At 42.7% G+C, this 19,069-nt stretch overlaps 1 protein-coding gene and 2 pseudogenes across 2 annotated transcripts; 1 reads left to right on the top strand and 2 right to left on the bottom strand.

The window, feature by feature from the left end:
- Positions 1–932: 932 nt before the first annotated feature.
- LOC115824783 (uncharacterized) lies at positions 933–2,936 on the bottom strand (annotated as a pseudogene).
- Positions 2,937–4,578: 1,642 nt separating this feature from the next.
- LOC115824782 (zinc finger MYM-type protein 4-like) lies at positions 4,579–11,326 on the bottom strand (annotated as a pseudogene).
- Positions 11,327–12,819: 1,493 nt separating this feature from the next.
- Positions 12,820–17,988, top strand: ak2 (adenylate kinase 2). 2 transcript variants are annotated; one of them, XM_030788992.1, is made up of 7 exons: positions 12,820–13,005; positions 13,812–13,937; positions 14,338–14,448; positions 14,584–14,678; positions 15,349–15,421; positions 16,323–16,518; positions 17,781–17,988. In XM_030788992.1, exons 1-7 carry the CDS (start codon positions 12,907–12,909, stop codon positions 17,786–17,788), a joined length of 708 nt encoding a protein of 235 aa, XP_030644852.1. In that variant the 5' UTR covers positions 12,820–12,906; the 3' UTR covers positions 17,789–17,988. The 2 variants fall into 2 exon arrangements, with proteins under 2 accessions (XP_030644852.1, XP_030644851.1); XM_030788991.1 differs by lacking the exon at positions 17,781–17,988 and having other exon boundaries at positions 16,323–17,741.
- Positions 17,989–19,069: the final 1,081 nt, after the last annotated feature.

Genomic DNA, 19,069 nt, shown 5'->3' with positions numbered 1-19,069 from the left:
TTTGCCTCCCTAATTTCTGTAGATAAACCACTCCAGAGGAAGGGAGAGTGGACTTCTTTTTAACTCTTGGTATGACTAATAGTCAAGAATCTTGAGAGTGCAGGGTGCAAAGGGGGTTATAGGGTTTAATTAAGTCAGACAGGTAGGAAGGCACAAGCCCATGTAAAATTTTATATGTTAATAAGAGGACCTTAAAATCTGCCCTTGCATGAATTGGGAGCCACTGAAAGGAAGCCAGGATAGGTGTAATGTGATCAAACCTCCTTGTTCTGGTCAGAATTCTGGCAGCAGTATTCTGGACCAGCTGAAGACTTTTGGTTCTAATTGCAGGCAGGCCAGAGAACAGAACATTGCGGTAATCGAGGTGAGACGTGACAAATGCGTGAACAATGGTTTCTGCATCAGCCATACTTAGAAAGGGCCTAATTTCAGCGATATTACGGAGGTGATAAAAGGCAGTTTTGGTTGTGTTTTTGATATGAGTGACTAGCAAGAGATTAGAGTCAGAAATCACACCAAGGTTTTTAGCTGAAGAGTTTTGAGAGATGTTGCAGTTGTCAAAATTTAGGGTAAGATCACTAAAAGGATGCTTATGCGTAGGGGGGACCAGTGACCAGCATTTACGTAAACCAAGAGAGCGCCAGGCCATGAATGCCAGGCGCTTTAACAATATGGTGTGATCGACCGTGTCAAATGCTGCACTCAGATCAAGCAGAATAAGAAGTAGCAGAATAATAGAAGTAGCACCAGCATCCATGGGTAAGAAAAAATCATCAGTTACTCTAATAAGCATGGTATCAGTAGCATGAAAACACCTGAAGCCTGACTGAAATATTTCAAACAGATTGTCAGAGGACATATGGGCTATCAGCTGAGCAGCTACACATTTTTCAAGTATTTTTGAAAGAAACGGGAGATTAGATCAGATTAGATCAGATTAGGCCGGTGATGTCTAGTAATGTAAATGCTTTGCAGAGTGAACGCCCTGCAAATCCCCGGCAGCCCACCTCCACAGGCTCACAGTGAGTTCACCAGCCCTGCCTTCTGAACTCTTCCACAAGCTCCTGGTTCTTTGTGTGCTTCCTCTCATTTGCCTCATCCATGCACTCTTCCCAGGGCACTGGGAACTTCAGCTATTTGCCCAGGTCCACTTCCAGTTGCCAGTTGGTGGCAGTGGCGAGGAGGCCAGACTCTGCTCTAGGCTGTTGGCGAGGCGTCTCTCCGGCTCTGAGGAATGTAATGGTCTTTGGCTTGTGGTGGCCTTTGCTGGTGCTGATGGCTGATGGCTGTGGCTACACTATCAGCTACTGCCTTGATCATGGCGCCAGCGGTAGCAGCCGTCTCCAAAGGCTTTTGGGCAGCTGCTAAGGAGGTGTTCCAGGGATCCTCTTCCAGAACAACGAAGGCAAGAAAGGTGTCTCACTTTTGCCCCAGACGTGAAGGTTTGCTGGGCTTGGTAGGAGGTCGTAGACAGCTTGGACCAAGAATCTGATGCGATGGAAGTCTGCTTGCCAGATATTGGATGAGGAGATCTTTCTTTGCAGTGCATTTTCCCATCCAGTCCATGCTCCTTGCTGTCCCATCCCCACCATCCTGCTGGCTCGTACCTCCTCCATGCCTGCCCGCACTTCCTCCTGAACGAGATGTTGCCACTCTTTGCCCTGGACACCGTTGACCCTGGTTGCTGGGAAGTGCTTACCGTGTTTGTGCCACCATGAATTCTTCAGCAAGGCCGCTGATTGGAAGCTACAAGATGTTACGGGTGCCATACAGAGCAGCACTGCTCAGACTACGAGGTAGACCTAGCCGTCTTCGCAAGTAGCTGTTGATTTTCCTCCCCAGGGCTTCGACTGTTGTTATGGGCACTGCATACACCAGCAGAGGCCACAGGATCCAAGGCAGAATGGAATGCTGGTAAATCCAGGCCTTGAACCTCCCCAGCAGGCCTGTTTTGTCCACCTTGGTTAGCCAGGCTTCAAGGTCTTTGCTGGTTTTCTGAATGGAGCAGTGTCTTTTAGGCTGCAGTGAAAGGTCTTTCCGAGGTTCTTGCCTGGCTGCTCTGTAATGGATGGGGTGGTGGCTCTGGCCAGTGAGAACTGGAACTTGTCCACTACTTTCACCCTCTTCAGCACTAGAGACCTTGATTTTGCTAGTTTAAAGCTCATCCTTGCCCAAGTGATGAGATTCTCTAGGCTTTGGAGTACCCACCTGCTGCGCGGGACAGATTTTGTAGTGACACTCAGGTCATCCATAAATGCTCTTATTGGGGGCTGTCTCACTCCAGTCTTGGTCAAGGGGCCCCTGCATTCTACTTCTGCTGCCTTAACAATCATGTTCATGGTGAGGGCGAAAATGATGACTGAGATGGTTCAGCCTGTTATGCCTCTCTCAAGCCGATGCCAGTCTGATGTACCAGACACTGAAGTAACTCTTAGCCTGAAGTTACTATAATAGTCCAGAACAAGGTCCTTGAATTTACTGGGTACATGGTGTCGATGTAGGGCAAGCTGAACGAGTTTGTGTGGTATGGATCCGTACACATTAGTAAGGTCCAGCCACAACACAGTCAGGTCTCCCTTGCTTTCGTGTGCCTCCCTGACAAGGTGCGTGACCACATCAGTGCGTTCCAAACACCAAGACACTCCAGGGATCCCATCCTTCTGAACAGAGGTGTCAATATTGCTATTCTTCAGAAGGAACTCGGTTAGTTGTCATGACAGGATACTGAAAAATATCTTGCCTTCTACGCTTAGCAGTGAGATGGTTCTGAACTGAACATAAATATATAAATATATATGCTGACAAAAGTTTCTATACTTGTCAGCATCAGTGTTCACAATGAACAAAGAATGAAGGGACAGCAAGTGGCAGAAACACGTAACTGGTAAAACCGTGATTCTACCATCCCTGTCTAAACTTCCCAGTTCCAGAGTCATGTGTCCTCTAACTGCACCTTTTCCTTCTAGAACCATCAGTAATCACACAGCATCCCTCAACACACAGAATTCTTAATCTAACACGAAATCATCCTTCACTTACATCCTTTACATCATTTACTTAATCTGTGAAATAGCTTAATCTGACATACCTGGTCAGAAAAGAATATAGAGCCTAAGCAGGTTCTTTAGATTTGTTCACTCACTTATCAGTTCTGTGAAAAGGAAAGATGGGAGACTGTTGCAAAGTTTCCTGATAAGAACATACACTTTTTGCTTTCTCTTGCTCTCTCATTGGCTGTGATCATCTCTTATCTATAAAATACATTAAAACATTATAAAATATAAAATACACAGTACACCAGGTCACATAAATGTTTTTCTCTCATAGACCATACTGTGATCTTAATAACCTCTTTTCTACTATTTTTAATCTGGATTTCTATTCTGAACTAAAGATCCATTAAGAACTAAAGGTCTGTTCAGCACAGACAATATCTGATATATGACTGTGACATCAGACTGTTATTAGTGTTCTTAAAATGTCTGACAATTGCGTTAGGTCAAACTGGGTTAATTTGTGAGTTAGAGGGCATTTTCAGTGATAAACAGTTCTAATCTTTTTGTGTAACAGTATTGCTTAGTTGCTGATTTGTATAAAGAAAAGAGGAAGACACAACTTATGGTACTGATTGATCCAAATTTATTAAGGTTTCTCTAGATGAGTGGTACCACAGCAGTACTCCAACTTGTTAAATAACACAAAAAACCCCATTTTTTTAAATACAAAATTTTATACAAAACTTTTTTAAAAAATGTTTTCCAGGTTATAACAGACAATTCCTGGGAACATGATCTCAAAGTACTCCACCTGACGTAGCCGAACTAGCAGTAAACACATGTATAGTACAAGTAAAAATATTGCGTCTTGTCACTTTAAATCAATGCGTTGACACATTGCTAGCTGCTGTTGTTTAAAGTCTGTGTGTGATAAACATTTGTATAGTTAGTGTTTCAATGTCTAATCTTTAAGAAAACATCACAATCTCTGGTCAACCTAAGTTTCCATGATCACAATAATGTAGCAGAGCATCATATACCTTTCAACAATACACTCTCTCTCAAATACTATGTGTTCTGTGTGTGGACCATACAAACATGTGTTTTACTCTTTCTTTTTTTTCCAAAAGTAAATTGCAAGTTTCTTGTTAAATTTTAAACTCATTCTTACAGAAGCACTGCAAACAGACCCAAGAGTGAGGGAAATGATTTAGTACACAAACTTAGCAATGTAACGCCATACGTCAATGTGCTCGTACAGCAAACAGGCCACAGTACAGCAGGTAAATGAACTATTGTGATATAACTGTGCGTTTTGAAGGTGGAGTCGGTAACACTATCCATGCTGAAGACGTGGTGAATGAAGAGCAGAGCAAAACGAAAGGTGACTCCTTTCACATTAGCAACGTCTGCATGCACACCGCCGCAGGGCCACCACGAAGGGATCGTGGGAAGGCCCAAAACAGCACCATACACAGAGGAGCAGTCCATCCCTGCGGAAGAGTGATTAGGTCTTGATGTCCATGTATGTGTGGCGTTAGCACAGCACGTGTGTGTGTGTGTGTGTGTGTGTGTGTGTGTTTCACTCCGAGGCATGTTCATTGTGGTCGGAGTCAGGGGCCTGTCCTTGGGCCGGCTCGGTCTCCAGGTGTAGCTGTCGGACGATGAGGATGCGCGTGAGCATGCCTTCCAGCATTTCACTGTCCAGCGCCATGGAGGAGAACCACATGGGGCTGTTGGATATGCAAGAACGTTCCGGCTGCAGGTAGAAAACGTTGGTGCGCTGCCTCATCGTAGTGGAGCTGGAGGCAAAAAACAAAGTGGTTTGAACAGTTCAGCTCTCTGAGATAGCTTCCCTCAGCTCCCTCCCTCACAGGCCAAAACCGATTTGACTGGAATCGCGTTTGTTGAATCTGTCAACAACTACTGTTAACGATTTACTATTTAACAGGAAAACTCATATCAGAGTGAGCTTAGAATGCTTGAACAACCCACAATTGTGTTTAATTTGAGAACATTCATCAAATTCAGCACCAAGGAGAAATACTGTCCGTGTAGCTTTATAATAGAGCTATCCTATATAGAGAGGACAGCAATGCCTTTTTCACTCACCATTTGGAGAGGTAAAACTCATAGAGTCTGACTGGACAGCGAAGTGGGTTTTCAGTGTTCTCAGGCATCTCTAAGACACCCGTGTCATTGTCCTCCTCATCCTCCCTCTTCCTCTTAGAAGAGCCATCTTCCTTCTCTGGACACCAAACACATATGTAACAGAATCGAGGATACACGCATAGAAAGTATGACAGTGGGGAAGGCACTCACCTGTGTTTGGGATACTGTCCCTTTTGGTTGTCGGGGGGTAGAAGCGGAGGAAGCTGACCTTGCCCGAGCCGCTGGGTCGGGTACAGCGCATGACGTGGGCGAAGGAGAGGCGCTGGTGTTGTGCCACCGTCTTGAATTTGAACATTTTAGTGCAGAAGAAGAGTAGTGTGTTGAGCAGTACGCTGGGAGAGTATGCACCCAGCTGTTTACACTGCCACAAATACTCTTCCTCTACCCGCGAGTGAATGTAGCCTACAGAGAGTGGGGGAGAGGGGCGTAATAAAAAAAAAAAAAAAAAATTTAAGAGAGGGGAAAGAGAGAGTTGCAAGGCATAGAAAAGACAGGAGAAAAAAAAAGGGAGAACAAGAGAGAGAGAGAGAGAGAGAGAAGAAATAAACTGATTTGGACAGAGAAGGAAAACAAATAGTTACAATATTATCTCTTAGGTGCATTTCGTGTTCAAATAAGAAGGGTGTTTAAATATATATATATATATATCTCACCACTAGGTAATATTGTTGGTTTCCAGTCTTTGAGAATGCGGGTTATCTCCTGAGTAAACTTGCTGAAGAAGACATCACTAAAAATGTTCTCCATCCTTCTGTTTTCAAACAAATACTGCACAAAGACAGAGGCAGAGAGGGCCAGTCAGCAACAGGAATCACTCCTTCATAGTTATATTTATTAGTTATATTTATTAAACACAGACACGCAAACACAGACATGTACTTGTGTGTCGGTGTGAAAAAACCTCAGACAACTCTGTGCTCTCCCTCAGGATTCGTTTATTTCTCCTTGACTTGACATTCACTACTGCGTGCTGTTAGCACAGGAGTCACACATTGATGCTGTGGAACGACTCTATCCCCAGTTGCAGCTGTCTAGACTAATGTGCGTAGGTCTGTACGAGTGAGAGTGAAAAAATGAGTGTGTTACCTGCTGAATGCCTAAACAGAGGTAAAAGATGCTGTCCGGACTGTAACTCTCCCCGTTGGGCTGACGCACTTCACTGACGAATTTATAGAGGCCGTAGCTTAGCTCTGCAGTGCTGCACTGCAGCATGTCTTCCTTCAGCTTCATAGGCCGTGCTGGAGCAGAAAGACAGAGGTCAGTATCAGAGAATGGCACACACAAACTCTTCCAACTGTAACAGTGTGTGACAGCAGAACGTTGAGTAAGAAAGTGTGTCAGGAGTCAGTCTTTGTAAAGGAGAATCAAATGAATAAGACACGTGAGGAAGCTCACAGCCTAATTTGGGCGTGTCCATGTTGGGCTGTGCAGTCCTCCAGCGAACCCAGCTTTTCCAGGCGTTCACCCCGTACTCTTGCTGCAGCACGGACATGTTCGGGACGGCGACCGGCGGCACGGCGACCTCCGCGGTGGCTGGTGCCGCTGAACGTTTCCGGGCCTGAGCACAGAGAACAGACACGGTCAGGGGAAGAGTCTAAAAAAATGTCTTCTCTCCATACGAGTGGTTTGTTCAAGGCATTCCTATAGGCCTCTGTGTCCACAGGGACATTCAGAGGACTATTTATATTCTAGTATGAGGACAGGAAGCGTGGCTTTGTGAGATAGGAAACATGGTGAAGAAGGAAAGGCATGGTTTGTTCTGATGATTCATACCCGTTTCCTTTGAGGGAAGCCGTCGCGGGTTCTTTTGTGGGTTCTCAAATTCTGTGCCGGCGTGCTCTGCTGTTCCTTTCCCGCTTTTTGCTGTTCCTCGTACAGCTCAAAGCACTCTGTCACAATAACGCAACAGTGTTGTGTGACTTTATCTGTTGTGCTTCGGTCACAAAAATCCCAAGCACATTTTAGAACTCCAGAGTGTCTAGACACCACCCCCCTCTGATAAGATCCTCACTTCACGTATCTTTCCCTTGATAATGATAAGGCTTAAACTTTAAACTACTCTACGCAGGCCTTTGTAGTGTCTGATTTTCTGTGTGTAGAGAAATGTTCTGTCAGCGAGATATGGAACTTTGATTGTTAATAGACTCTTTTAGCGGTATTTAAAACTTTAGCGTCTTGATTCTAAGACATAAATATCATCCATCATTAAGGGTGAAGGAGGCTCTTTTAGTCATTCTCACCAATAGGAAAGTCAGCTTCCAGGTCCACCTGAGGCCCCTGGTCTGGAGAAGGAGCGAGTGTTTCTGAGGTCCGCTTGGCTGAAGGCGATCCCTCTGGTTCTGAGGTTTGACTCCACTGCTGACTACTGAAGCTGCTCTCATCCTCACAGCTCACTGCACTGGACAAAGGCTCCAGGTCCAAATCCTCACTGACAGTACTGGCCTGGTCTGGTACAATCCATACCACCAATGTTTTATAAACAGCACAATTAAAACTCATAGAGATTCATGCACTGAATCCTTTACCAGGTGCAACACCAGATTGACAAAAACTACGTTCTGGTGGGTTTATAATAAACACTATAAATGCATCGTCTTTTTTTCATATGCAAACAATGGTCACGTGAGGTAAGAAAACGTCTGTCATAGCACAGAAATAACTATGTCTTCTTTAAAGCTTTGTCACACTGGCGTTCTCTCTACCCTACCTCTATGGGAGGCACGTTGTCCCCTCTCGTTTTGTTCGGCGACCATTTCGGCCATCATGATGAGGTCAGCTTCGAAGGGATCGTCAGGGATCTTCTCCTTTATCTTCTGGATGGTCTGGACAATGCCCTCAGCACTGCTCAGAGTGGTGGGCAGGAACATGGGCACAGGCACCTACAGCAAGAAACAGACAAATATAGCATCGTATATCATACAGAAATACCGCATATAGTATCGTGCAAATATAGCAAATACGTAGCCAATATAGCATCGCATATAGCAAATATAATAGACTGAGTGTGAAAGAATGAATGAGTGATTGTGAGTGAGTGTGTGTGTGTGTGTGTGTGTGTGTGTGTGTGATTGTGTGTGTAAAATTCAGTGATCAGAGGCAATGGATAGATTAGAGACAGGGTAAGTGTAAGAGTCAAGATAAGCAGTTTGACAGTCAGGGCCTGTGGCACGTCGGTAATGTGGATCTGCTTTACATGGGAGGTATGAATTTGTGTTAATGCATAAAAAAGGGGAAGTGTTCTAGGGTATTCTGAATGTAGACTGAGTGTTGGGGAGTGTACAGCTGTGTGAGTGACAGAGAGAGGAGCGTACCGGCAGAGGGAGGCCCAGTGGCTGGGGTGTGTACTGGGTGTACAGGTGCATGGGAACTGGGACATAAACAGGAACTGGCAGAGGCAACACTATCACTTTTGGGAAGTCTTCATCTGTGAATAATAATAAATAAAAAAAACCCAGATGAGGTGAGAATGTGTATCCATGGGTGTGAATATAAATATGTTTGAATGTGTTCAGTTCCTGTCTATGTGCATTTTGTCATCATTTCATATCCTGAGAAATGTGTTTTCTTGTGTTTATTAACATAATAGAGAGATGCAGAATACCTGTCTGGGTCTCAGTGTCTTCAGTGTTAGGTTTACACATGGTGCCCTTGGTCTGGCTCATGGGTTTACAGAGCAGGGCTTTATTCTTCAGGATTCTGGGGGCTGAAGTAGGAGGAAGCCTTACAGAGTCTGTCTGAGTGCTGGCCTGAGGACCCAGTGGAAAAAAAACATGAGTTAAAATACATAGAGCTGGACAGAGCCGTCACGTCAAGCAGCAAAACTCTTAGTTTAACTACATTTCCCAGCAGCAAGGGGGTTAGTGTTACTATTTTTGAAATCAAGTAGCTTCACAGAAGTGAAGCCAATTTATTTATCAAGTGGAAGGGTAGTTCATGAAACACCACATTATTTCATTTTCTCAGACAACATATATAGTTCTGTCAAGCCGTGTAATCTCTGACAGTGATTAGAACAAATGATTTGAATTGCACACGCGTTGCTGCAAGTGTAAATAAATAAGTAAATAAAACAAATGGACAAACACTTAATTTACATACAGTTAATTTATTTTACGTATGTGTAATGTGAACCAGAGACACAAACTCAAGTCACACACTGAGACAGTGAGTGCAGTGCAGGTCTTTTAGCCAATGCACTGCTCCCCCTGCTGCAGCTATGCACTTTTCTGGCTCTCTTGGGAGGGGGGGGGGGGGGGTGTCTTTCCGTGATGAGTGCCTGTCTGCCTCCAAGAGGTGCTTTCCATCGAGCCACAGCTGTTGGTTGAACACAAGCTGCTGTGCTCGTCCGTAGGCATTTCCTTGCCCGCATCTCCAACAGATTGGCTGTAGAGGTCGCGCTGCTCAGTTTGTCAAATGCGGACATTGCTGAAATGAGCCCACTATCGGTGGTAAACCTTTCATAAGAGGAGACAAAAGCTTTTTTACCGATGCCTGGAATGTTTGATCCTGTCTCAATTTCCCCAGCAGCCCCTCAAACATGCATTTGATGTGATCCTCAAGAGGCTTTGTTTCACTGGCCGAGCCTTCTCTGGACGATGATCCTTCTCTGGGTGGTGAACCTTCTCCGGGTGGTGAGTGTTTTCCATGTGGTGGGTCAACCTCCGCACTTTCACGCTGTTCTTGGGTACCTGTTTGGCAAGGACCGCAGTATGTCAATCTGAGATTGTATTTATGTGTTACATGAATCATTGCATATTACTCATAAATAACTGCATCATACTCTCGTGCAACGGATGGACTTTCCTCCCTCTCAAACTCCAAACCCATAAACCAGTTGTCTGGTACATTGTACTTTCCTTTTTGGACAGACAAGGTGAGAGGTCAGAAGAAGTCACAGAAGTCATAAAGCAATACAAAGTTTTTTGAGTGTAAAACATCAGGCAATAATGAGACTGTGGTACCGAAATGTTTAACACACACCACTGTAGTACCAATTCCCTTGCAAGTTTAAAGCCAGTTACACCCATCAATGTTTTCATATCATTCCATGACAAACTTGCAAGCCCACCAACAGTTAACACTTCAAGATAGGTGGGGAGAGAGGGAGGAGCAGAGAGAGAGGGACAGAGAGAGCTAATGAAGGAAGAGAGAGCGATGGATGCTGAGGGAGAAGGATTGAGGAAGAAACAGAGAGAGAGGAGGAGAGAGAGAAGGGGGGGGGCAGGCAGGGGAGATATACAGAGAGAATGCTGGTGACATTTACGGACAAGCAACTTAAGTACTATACCTGTTGCAATCTCATCGAACAACTTCCTTTCAGTTGGTGAGGTGACTGAAGACGGAGAGTGGTCACCTTCAAACCATTTATTAAGTTTCTTCACTGTTTCGTTTGACACATCCCGGCGCTGCAAGGCCTCAGCACAAATCAAGCGGTGGTTATGCTGACTTTTAATGTTCACATGGAACAAAAACCCCTCTTGATTGTGGCAATCACCAGATCTACAAAAAATTGAACTGAAAGATGAGTATGTTACCTTGATTAAACAGTATACAATCTCAGAATGATTGCTATTTAATTATGATATTATTACTATTACTATCTTTCATAGCTAACCTGGACTTTCTGTTTTGACTGAAACACTGTTTTTTCAGCACAAGGTAGAGCACAGCTGGACAGAATGTGTTCTTTTTTGTAGATAATGGATGTCGTGTGTTGTGCTGGCATCGCAAGTCCACCTTAGAACATGGAAATGCTTCATTAAATTTGTGACTATTTAAACAATCACAAAACAAAGAGCCTTCACTTATCACTAATGCTCTTACTCTGTACTTGTTGTGGCGAACAGAATCCTTAGTAGTGGGATATGTTTTTTTCACCCTCCAGGTCATCTGGGATGACCTTTGAAAGGCCTCCAGCCATCTCTGCACCTCCTCCTTGGTATGAAGCTGGAGCTTCAGAGAAGCCCTGAAATTCTCCCCTTCCAGTGGCTCATGGGAACACACACTGTGTTCATACCCCTCAGGGAAAAGTTGCTGTTTTAACAGATTAAATGAAATTTTAGTAAATCCACATTAGCTACTGACATAAATTAAAGTGGCTAGTGGCATACACAGTAGTTCTCCTTAAGGGTCCAATCACTGTGGCATGTGTATGCCATTGTGTTACTGTTGTGTGTGTGTGTAAGGAGTATGTGCAGGTGTTAATGCCTAACCCCAAGATGCTCCAGCTGCTCCAATCTGCCAAGTGTCTGGCAAATATGACACCACTTAATTGTCATGCTCTCTCTGAAGAAAACAAAAAATAACGTCTTGAAACTTTAAAACATTGACACTAACTTTAATGTCGCTACCAGCTCACAACAATAATACATCATCAACGTGTACATACCTTACTTGAATTTGAAGCACTTCAGGATGTCTAATATCTGATGTCAGCAGGACTCCATAGGATTTAAATCTCCTAAAGGGTGAATTCTGCGATGACAGAAGTTTGGGGTTGCCATGGTTTGGAAAGGCTTTATTCAGACGCAGGAACGCTACATCGGCCAATCAGGTAGCGTCTCTTACGAATATTATTGAGCCTTCCCCTACCACACTACATTTCAAAAATGCGCACCCGGTCTCCCCTACTCCAATTTTTCTCCCCAGCAGACTTGCCGTGCTCGCCAACTCACAGTGTAAGGGAAGGGAAACCGCCTCCTATTTTCTTCGCAAGGGATGGGTGCCCTTCCCTCCCTTTACCGAACAAAAACTTGCCGTATTGGTCGGTGTGAATACGGTCAAAGATGCAGCATGTTCGTTGGGTAAAAGAAAACATCGTTTAGGGATGTAACATCCGGGGTTTAAATATTCAATGACGTTTAGTGAAAAGTAATTGTATACATAATGTAAGTATGTACGTTCATATTTAAAGATTAACAGTAATTAATCAGCCTGAGGCTGAAAATGGTAAACACAAATCTACTCAAACAGGATAGACTGTGTTTTCGGTTTTAAAATATGAAAGAGAACATAAAGAAAGTTAATAAGTTGTTGTTAATAGATCTGGATCAATCAATACCATAAATTGTGTGTTCTTCTTTTCTTTATACAGATGAGTAACCAACCAATACTGTTGCACAAAGAGATTAAAACTGTTTATCATTGAAAATGCCCTCTGGCTCACAAATTAACCCAGTTTGACCTAACGCAATAATCAGACATTTTAGGAACACTAATAACTTTCTGCTATCACGGTCATATCAGATAGTGTCTGTGCTGATCAGACCTTACGTTCTTAACGGATCTTTAGTTCAGAATAGAGATCCAGATAAACAACAATTTTTTATACTCTTTTTTATGCTCTCATTCATATTTTAAAACTGAAAACGCAGTCTGTCTTGTTTGAATCGATTTATGTATATTATTCTCAGCGTCTGGCTAATTAATTACTGTCAATCTTTAAATATGAATGTGTATATCTATTACATATATAATTACTTTGCATTAGATGTCATTGAATATTTAAACCCCGGATATTACATCCCTAAACGATGTTTTCCTTTACCCAATGAAAATGCCGCATCTTTGACCGTATTCACACCGACCAATACGAAAAGTTTTTGTATGGCAAGGGGAGGGTATCCATCGCCTATGCAGAAAATAGGAGGCGGTTTCCCTTCCTTTTCACTGTGAGTTGGCTGACACGGCAAGTCCGCTGGGGAGAAAAGTTGGAGTACACCGCTCATAAACTGTGACTATGGCACCAAGCGCACAGCTGACCGAGGCCGTCTCCGATGTGCGGAAGGGAATCCGCGCGATTCTTCTCGGGCCACCCGGCGCCGGGAAGGGTACACAGGTGAGAGGCGAGGGAAGCAACCGAGGCTCAGCGCGCCGCATGGCTGTGTCTCACGGCACTACTGGCTTGTAAGACTACATTCCAAATATCGATGATCCAGGCAATACGTATCAGCGTCATCTTGATATCGTATCACTTGCATTGTCTATTGAGCGTGGTGATTGAGCGTATATTTCCCAATCCGTCATGCTGTGCTTACGTTATTTTATCTCTTGAGAAAGTTGCAACATGTTAACCAGTACAGCCAATGCAAAAAAAGAGATGGAATATTGCTTCATTTGTAGTGCAGACAACTATCCAGAAATGTGGCGAGGGGTAATGGTTCTGCACATCATTCAAATTTTTGGCGTAAATGTTATTGAAAGTAATTTGCGGCTCGTTCGATATTTTTTCAAAACCATTGGTCACATTTTAGAGTCACTCATGACATCATCTGAACCACCGTAATGCCGTTACTGTCATTTGAGCAACCCTGTGTCCTTGGGATAAGGTTTGCTCTCTACTGTTAATCATTCAACACTCTCCAGTCTCCTTTCATCTCCCCAACGTCCTTCCAAACAGACTAATAATTATAAGCTTTTACAGAGACTGTTTTGCAACTGTGAATGATTCTCTTGAATATTTTTGATAGTGTTTGGTCAACTATATAGTTGTTAGAATTAGCCTCTCTTTCAAATGTCTCCTGATGGTCTTAAATAACTTGCATTGACTTATCAGTGAAGGGGACCTGAACAGGTTCCAGAACTCACTGATGTGATAGTGGTTATCTGATATGGATGTCACCAAAACCCATGCTTTCCTTTCAGGCTCCGCGGCTTGCAGAGAAATACTGTGTCTGTCATCTGGCCACAGGTGACATGCTTAGGGCCATGGTGGCATCTGGCTCAGAGCTTGGCCAGAGACTCAAACAGACCATGGATGCCGGCAAACTGGTACTTCAACTCTCATTATCTCAGCATATACAGTGCATACAAATCATCTAACTCCTAGACTTCCTGACTTGTTACACGTCTCGTTTTCGTTGTGTCAGTGCACATATTAGCTCCGACCACATCATTCAAAATATTATTGAACTGTTTAGTGAATTTCTGTAGCGAAGCATGTGGATAAGTGAAATACATGAATTGTCTGTTATGTGAATATGGTTCTTTGTGAAATTGTCACATCTTGACGAAATCTGTAAATTGTAACACTTGTTGACACGTGTCTCTAGTTTTACATATTTGTTTGTGGGTCTGTCCTAAACAGCCCTGTTTGGTCAGACTCTATTGTTCTGTCACGTGTTATGTCGCTGCCCTGTTGGCTGAATCCCCTCCTGTCACGTCCCTGTAGGTCAGTGATGAGATGGTGGTGGAGCTGATAGAAAAGAACCTGGACACGCCTCAGTGTAAGAACGGATTCTTACTGGATGGTTTTCCACGCACAGTCAAGCAAGCAGAAATGGTAAGGATTCTAATCATGTTCAAAATTCACATTTCCTTAGTGCAGAAATAGTCATTGCTTTTTAGTGGAGAGTGGACTTTGTTGATGGTACACTGTCGCCCCCCCCCCCCCCCCCCCCCCCCGTTGTCCTTTTAGCTGGATGATCTGCTTGAGAAACGCGCAGAGAAGCTGGACTCTGTGATTGAGTTTTCTGTGGAGGACTCCCTGTTGGTGCGTAGGATCTGTGGAAGGTAAGATGAGGAGATGGAGGAGGGAAAACATGGGATGATGTGGTTAGGTTCTGGTATAGGAAAAAAATATGACATCAAACCACAAACTCATAGAGGCTATGCTAAGGTAACATCTAGTTATGTAGTATCAATTCAAATCATCATTCACAGTATGAGATCACTGGATCCTTTCTATATATATATATATATATATATATATATATATATATATATATGAAATTAAATAAATGACCAGTGATTTATAATTTTTGTAGCATCTGTCATGTGTAGCATTCAGTTCAGTGTGTGCATAAACTGTACATAACATAAATATGACACAGAGCATAAACTGTAAATCAGGGTCTGAGTAAACGCACAGGCACTGTGAAGTCCAAGAATCAACACAAATAAAAATACGAGACAAAGAACACATCAAAATAGGTTTAATAAAATATTGGGGGTTATATAAAATATATAATGGGGATGAAATAAAATACTTTAATGGAAAGACAGAATAAAAAGTATGGTTTACACTAAAACCATTTGGATCTGGTGACTGATGTTGATGGGGAAAACTCTATTGTTTAGGTGCATAAAAGCAAAAGGCAAAAGGTTTCTCTGTGCAACTCTATAAACATCTTGTGAATGTCATCTACTATGACACTAACTTCTGCTGCTTATTTGTCCCAAGGCTGATTCACCAACCAAGTGGCCGCTCTTACCATGAAGAGTTCAACCCCCCCAAGAATCCCATGAAAGATGATGTAAGTGCTGGACAAAGTCATTATTTTCTGTCTGGAAGAATCTGTGTGACCTGTTTTAGATAAAGGGACGGCTTCAACTATAACTTTCATTTTTGTCTCTGTCTCTGCCTCTGTGTTTGAGTGTGTACTTGCTGATGGTTTCAGTGGTACGTTTGTGAACAAAGAGCTTTTCATTGTTACACGATGTCCATGTTCAGGAAGGGCCGTGGCTTCTAATGACTCAAAGCTTTTACTTCAGACATTTGGTACAGAAGGTCCTTTGAGTATACTTAATCAGTTTTAATTTATGATGTGCAAAAATTCCAGGAAAAGAAATCAGCTATGCTCAAAACACGCTGCCAGTGGGAGTGGCCGGATGAGTCTGCATTTAGAAATTTGTGATTTAGACTGTAAAAGAGACTGTAGGGTTTTTTTTCTCTGTTAAATTTATTGACACGTCTGTTCTCTCTCTGTACTTTTGAATAATTTGCGTCACTCTTGTGGGTTTGGTTTGGTGTAGAATGGTGGAGTAAGGGAGGACAGTCATTCTGGAGGTGTTCCTGTCGTTTCATGTTTGTCATGTCAGCTGGTTTTCACATCACCTCTGTTTGGAACTCAGTACATTTCATTTCACAAGAAATTGTATATTTCAACTGCAAATAAAAAGTCTTGAATTCATTTCAAGCCGTTAAAAGGAGCCGTGCTCCAGAGACACTTCTCAGAGCATTTACATTTAAAAACACACGGGCCTGACACCACATAACAGCAGCACAGCACAGAAGTAGATAGAGATTGTTTTTTTCGTAGGTTTTGTGCAGGGGTGCGACTCTCTCCGTGGTGTCAGTCCCCTACTTTACCACTGTTTGTTGCTTGTTTGTTTGTTTTTTTGACCTTCTCTCTTTTTCTCCCTCTCTTCCTCCAGGTGACCGGCGAACCCTTGATCCGCCGTAGTGATGACAACGAGACGACTTTACGCTCGCGTCTGGAGGCCTACCATCGTCAGACATCCCCGCTGGTGCAGTACTACGGTGCCCGGGGGATCCACAGAGCCATCGACGCCTCCCAGTCACCTGACGTTGTCTTTGCCTCCATCCTCGCTGCTTTCTCTGCCGCTACCAGTAAAGACCTGGTGTTCTTCATCTAGCTCCTCCCTTTTTTTTCCCATCTCAATTTACTCTGTGTCTGCGAATCTGTGCCTCCAGCTTGTTCTTTCCACACTCTGTTTTCTTGTCCTACACTGTTAAAGGGTCTCTCTCTCTTTCTCTCTCTCTCTCTCTCTCTCCTACCAGCTTTTCTGTGAGGATGTTTGATCATCATGGTTTTGCCTGGTAGCATGGTTTTAAATCTCTGACTACATCTCCCAGCTCAGAAACAAACAAAAATCCAATCTCTCTATTATTTACCATGTGTATAAATACTTAATTTGGCTCTTAAACCATTTGTGTTTGGTCTAAAGGTCTTTTCTGGATGTATATAAACCTGATACAGAAATGTAGCCACACCTTGCCTTTCAAGGCTGGAACCTCATCAAAGCTCAAGTATCTAGTTTCCCGCCAGCTGGTAATACTTGGATCAGACGCATTACTGCGTCGAGGGACTTTTCCAACAATCACTCTTAGTGTATGACATCTATTCCTGTGTCGTCAGTCCCCTCCCGCTTTCACCGTGTTCTTCTTTTCTTTCAGTTTCCCGAATTGACTTAGGCCTATATTGTGAAACTGCATGGACTGATCTGACATTGGGTTTTTTGTTTTTTTTTAATAGTGTGTGTGTGTACCAGTCACTCTCTGTTTCTCTTGTCATTTGGGAAGTGGGTGGGGGGAACTTTTGGCCTTATGGGAAGTGAGAGCTGTGTCTATGCTGTTATGACCAAATTAGAGAGAGAAAATTGAATTCCTTATTTGATGTTTTCCAAGAGTTAAATGCTGTGTGGGTTTTTTTTTTCTTAATTTTTAGATGAGTATATTGGTGGCATTTGACTGTAAAGGAGTTAGATCAATGTTTAATATGGCTCTTAAGACAAAGCTCAAAACAAGATTTTGTAAAATGTAAAAAAAAAAAAGTTTACAGCATGTTATTTGCACTACATTGTAATTTGCTATGAAATGCCATTTGCACTATTTGCCATTTGTATGCTGGTTGTGAAAGCTTGTATGGTGGATGAGTACTGGTTAACTGGTAGTGGTTATTGTAAAACTACTTTGTCCACCAGAGGGCGCTGTGTACCAAAACTTTATGCCACCTGCCTTTGCTTAGCTGCTTTGTTTCTTGACTGAATGGTGGAAAAAATACAATATTTTCTTGTGCATTTTTGGATGTGTTTTGGATTCAGTTTTTCATTTACCTGAGTTCTTTTTTTTGTTTGTTTTTCTTTCTACAGCGGTTTGAATGCCCAGCCTCTCCCATCCAGTCCAATCCCGACGAACAAACGGCAGGGAGGGGAGGATGTCATTTAATTTGATATATCTGAGTGGATAGTGAGTGTGCTTTTAATGTAGCATATGCTGAGAGTGAAGCCACCGTTCAGTAGAGTCCTATCATGTTCCCCTCCAAATAAACAAAAGAGACACTTTTCTACAACCATGAAATAACTTGTAGCCTTGTTTTGTACATCTCTCTTTGAGAGGGTGGGTTTGGTGTGCTTGGAACAGCTGAAAATGTCAACACAAACACATTTTTAATTTTAATTTTACATGCTTTTGGGAAAGTGGATCAGTATCTTACACAAGTGATTTTCCGGTGTAACGTCTTGAAAAAGGCCTATATTTATTTTTAATGAACGCCGGCCATTGATATTTGATACAATGAGGACTGCTATTATTTCCGCTGTCTTCAGGCAGAGGTTGAGGGAATTCTTTACTTCTCTGAACTGCTGTCTGGTCATGTGACCACTTTGTAATCAAAAAGTCTTACAACTTTAAAGATGTTTTTGGTGTTGTAAGATTCAACCTAGACTTGAGTATACGCAATGAAACTAAATAATGGAAGTGGTGCATTATTGCACAACACTGGAAAAGGTCATGAGGGGAAAAAGATCTATTGTGGCGGTATTGTTGTTTAGGTGCTAAATGGTTAAACCACCAAAAACACTTATCACAACACAAAACTATGAAAGAGTTTGGGATACTTTTATTGTTTTACACGGGATCAGGACAAAAACCTTTTAAATATAATAATGTTTTTATTTCATAAAGACAGTAATCATTAATACATGGTTCTTTCCCTTCTTTCTTTTTTTTGTTTGTCGTGATTGATATAAAGACGTGTATTCACCAGAAAAGATGTGACATTACATGATGGGAAAGAACTGACAATCGAAATTGAAATCGGGTAGCTTCCTGACAGTAGTATAGACAGACAGACAGACAGATAAATAGATAGATAGATAGATAGATACCTGAGGACAGAAAAAGGTATAAAAATAAATTCCAGCAATTACCATTTCCTTTGTGAAAGTGCAACCACGGGCCCATTACTTTCTTCAGTACCAGAACAGGATACTCTTTTCACGGAACTGGAACTCGAAATACCGTTGCTGATGTGAAGTCAGTTTCATTCTGACCGTCGCCAACATGAATGTACAGAGGTTTTCGGTAAAATATTATCCGGCGTTATCCAGCCAGCCAGACTTAAAATGGTGATGTCACGGGGTGGGGTTTCCAGGTCGGA

Source organism: Chanos chanos, chromosome 12 (assembly GCF_902362185.1).
Source record: "Chanos chanos chromosome 12, fChaCha1.1, whole genome shotgun sequence".
NCBI lineage: Eukaryota > Metazoa > Chordata > Actinopteri > Gonorynchiformes > Chanidae > Chanos > Chanos chanos.
Note: the sequence above shows the minus strand (reverse complement) of the source record. Positions and strands in the feature narration are given on the sequence as shown.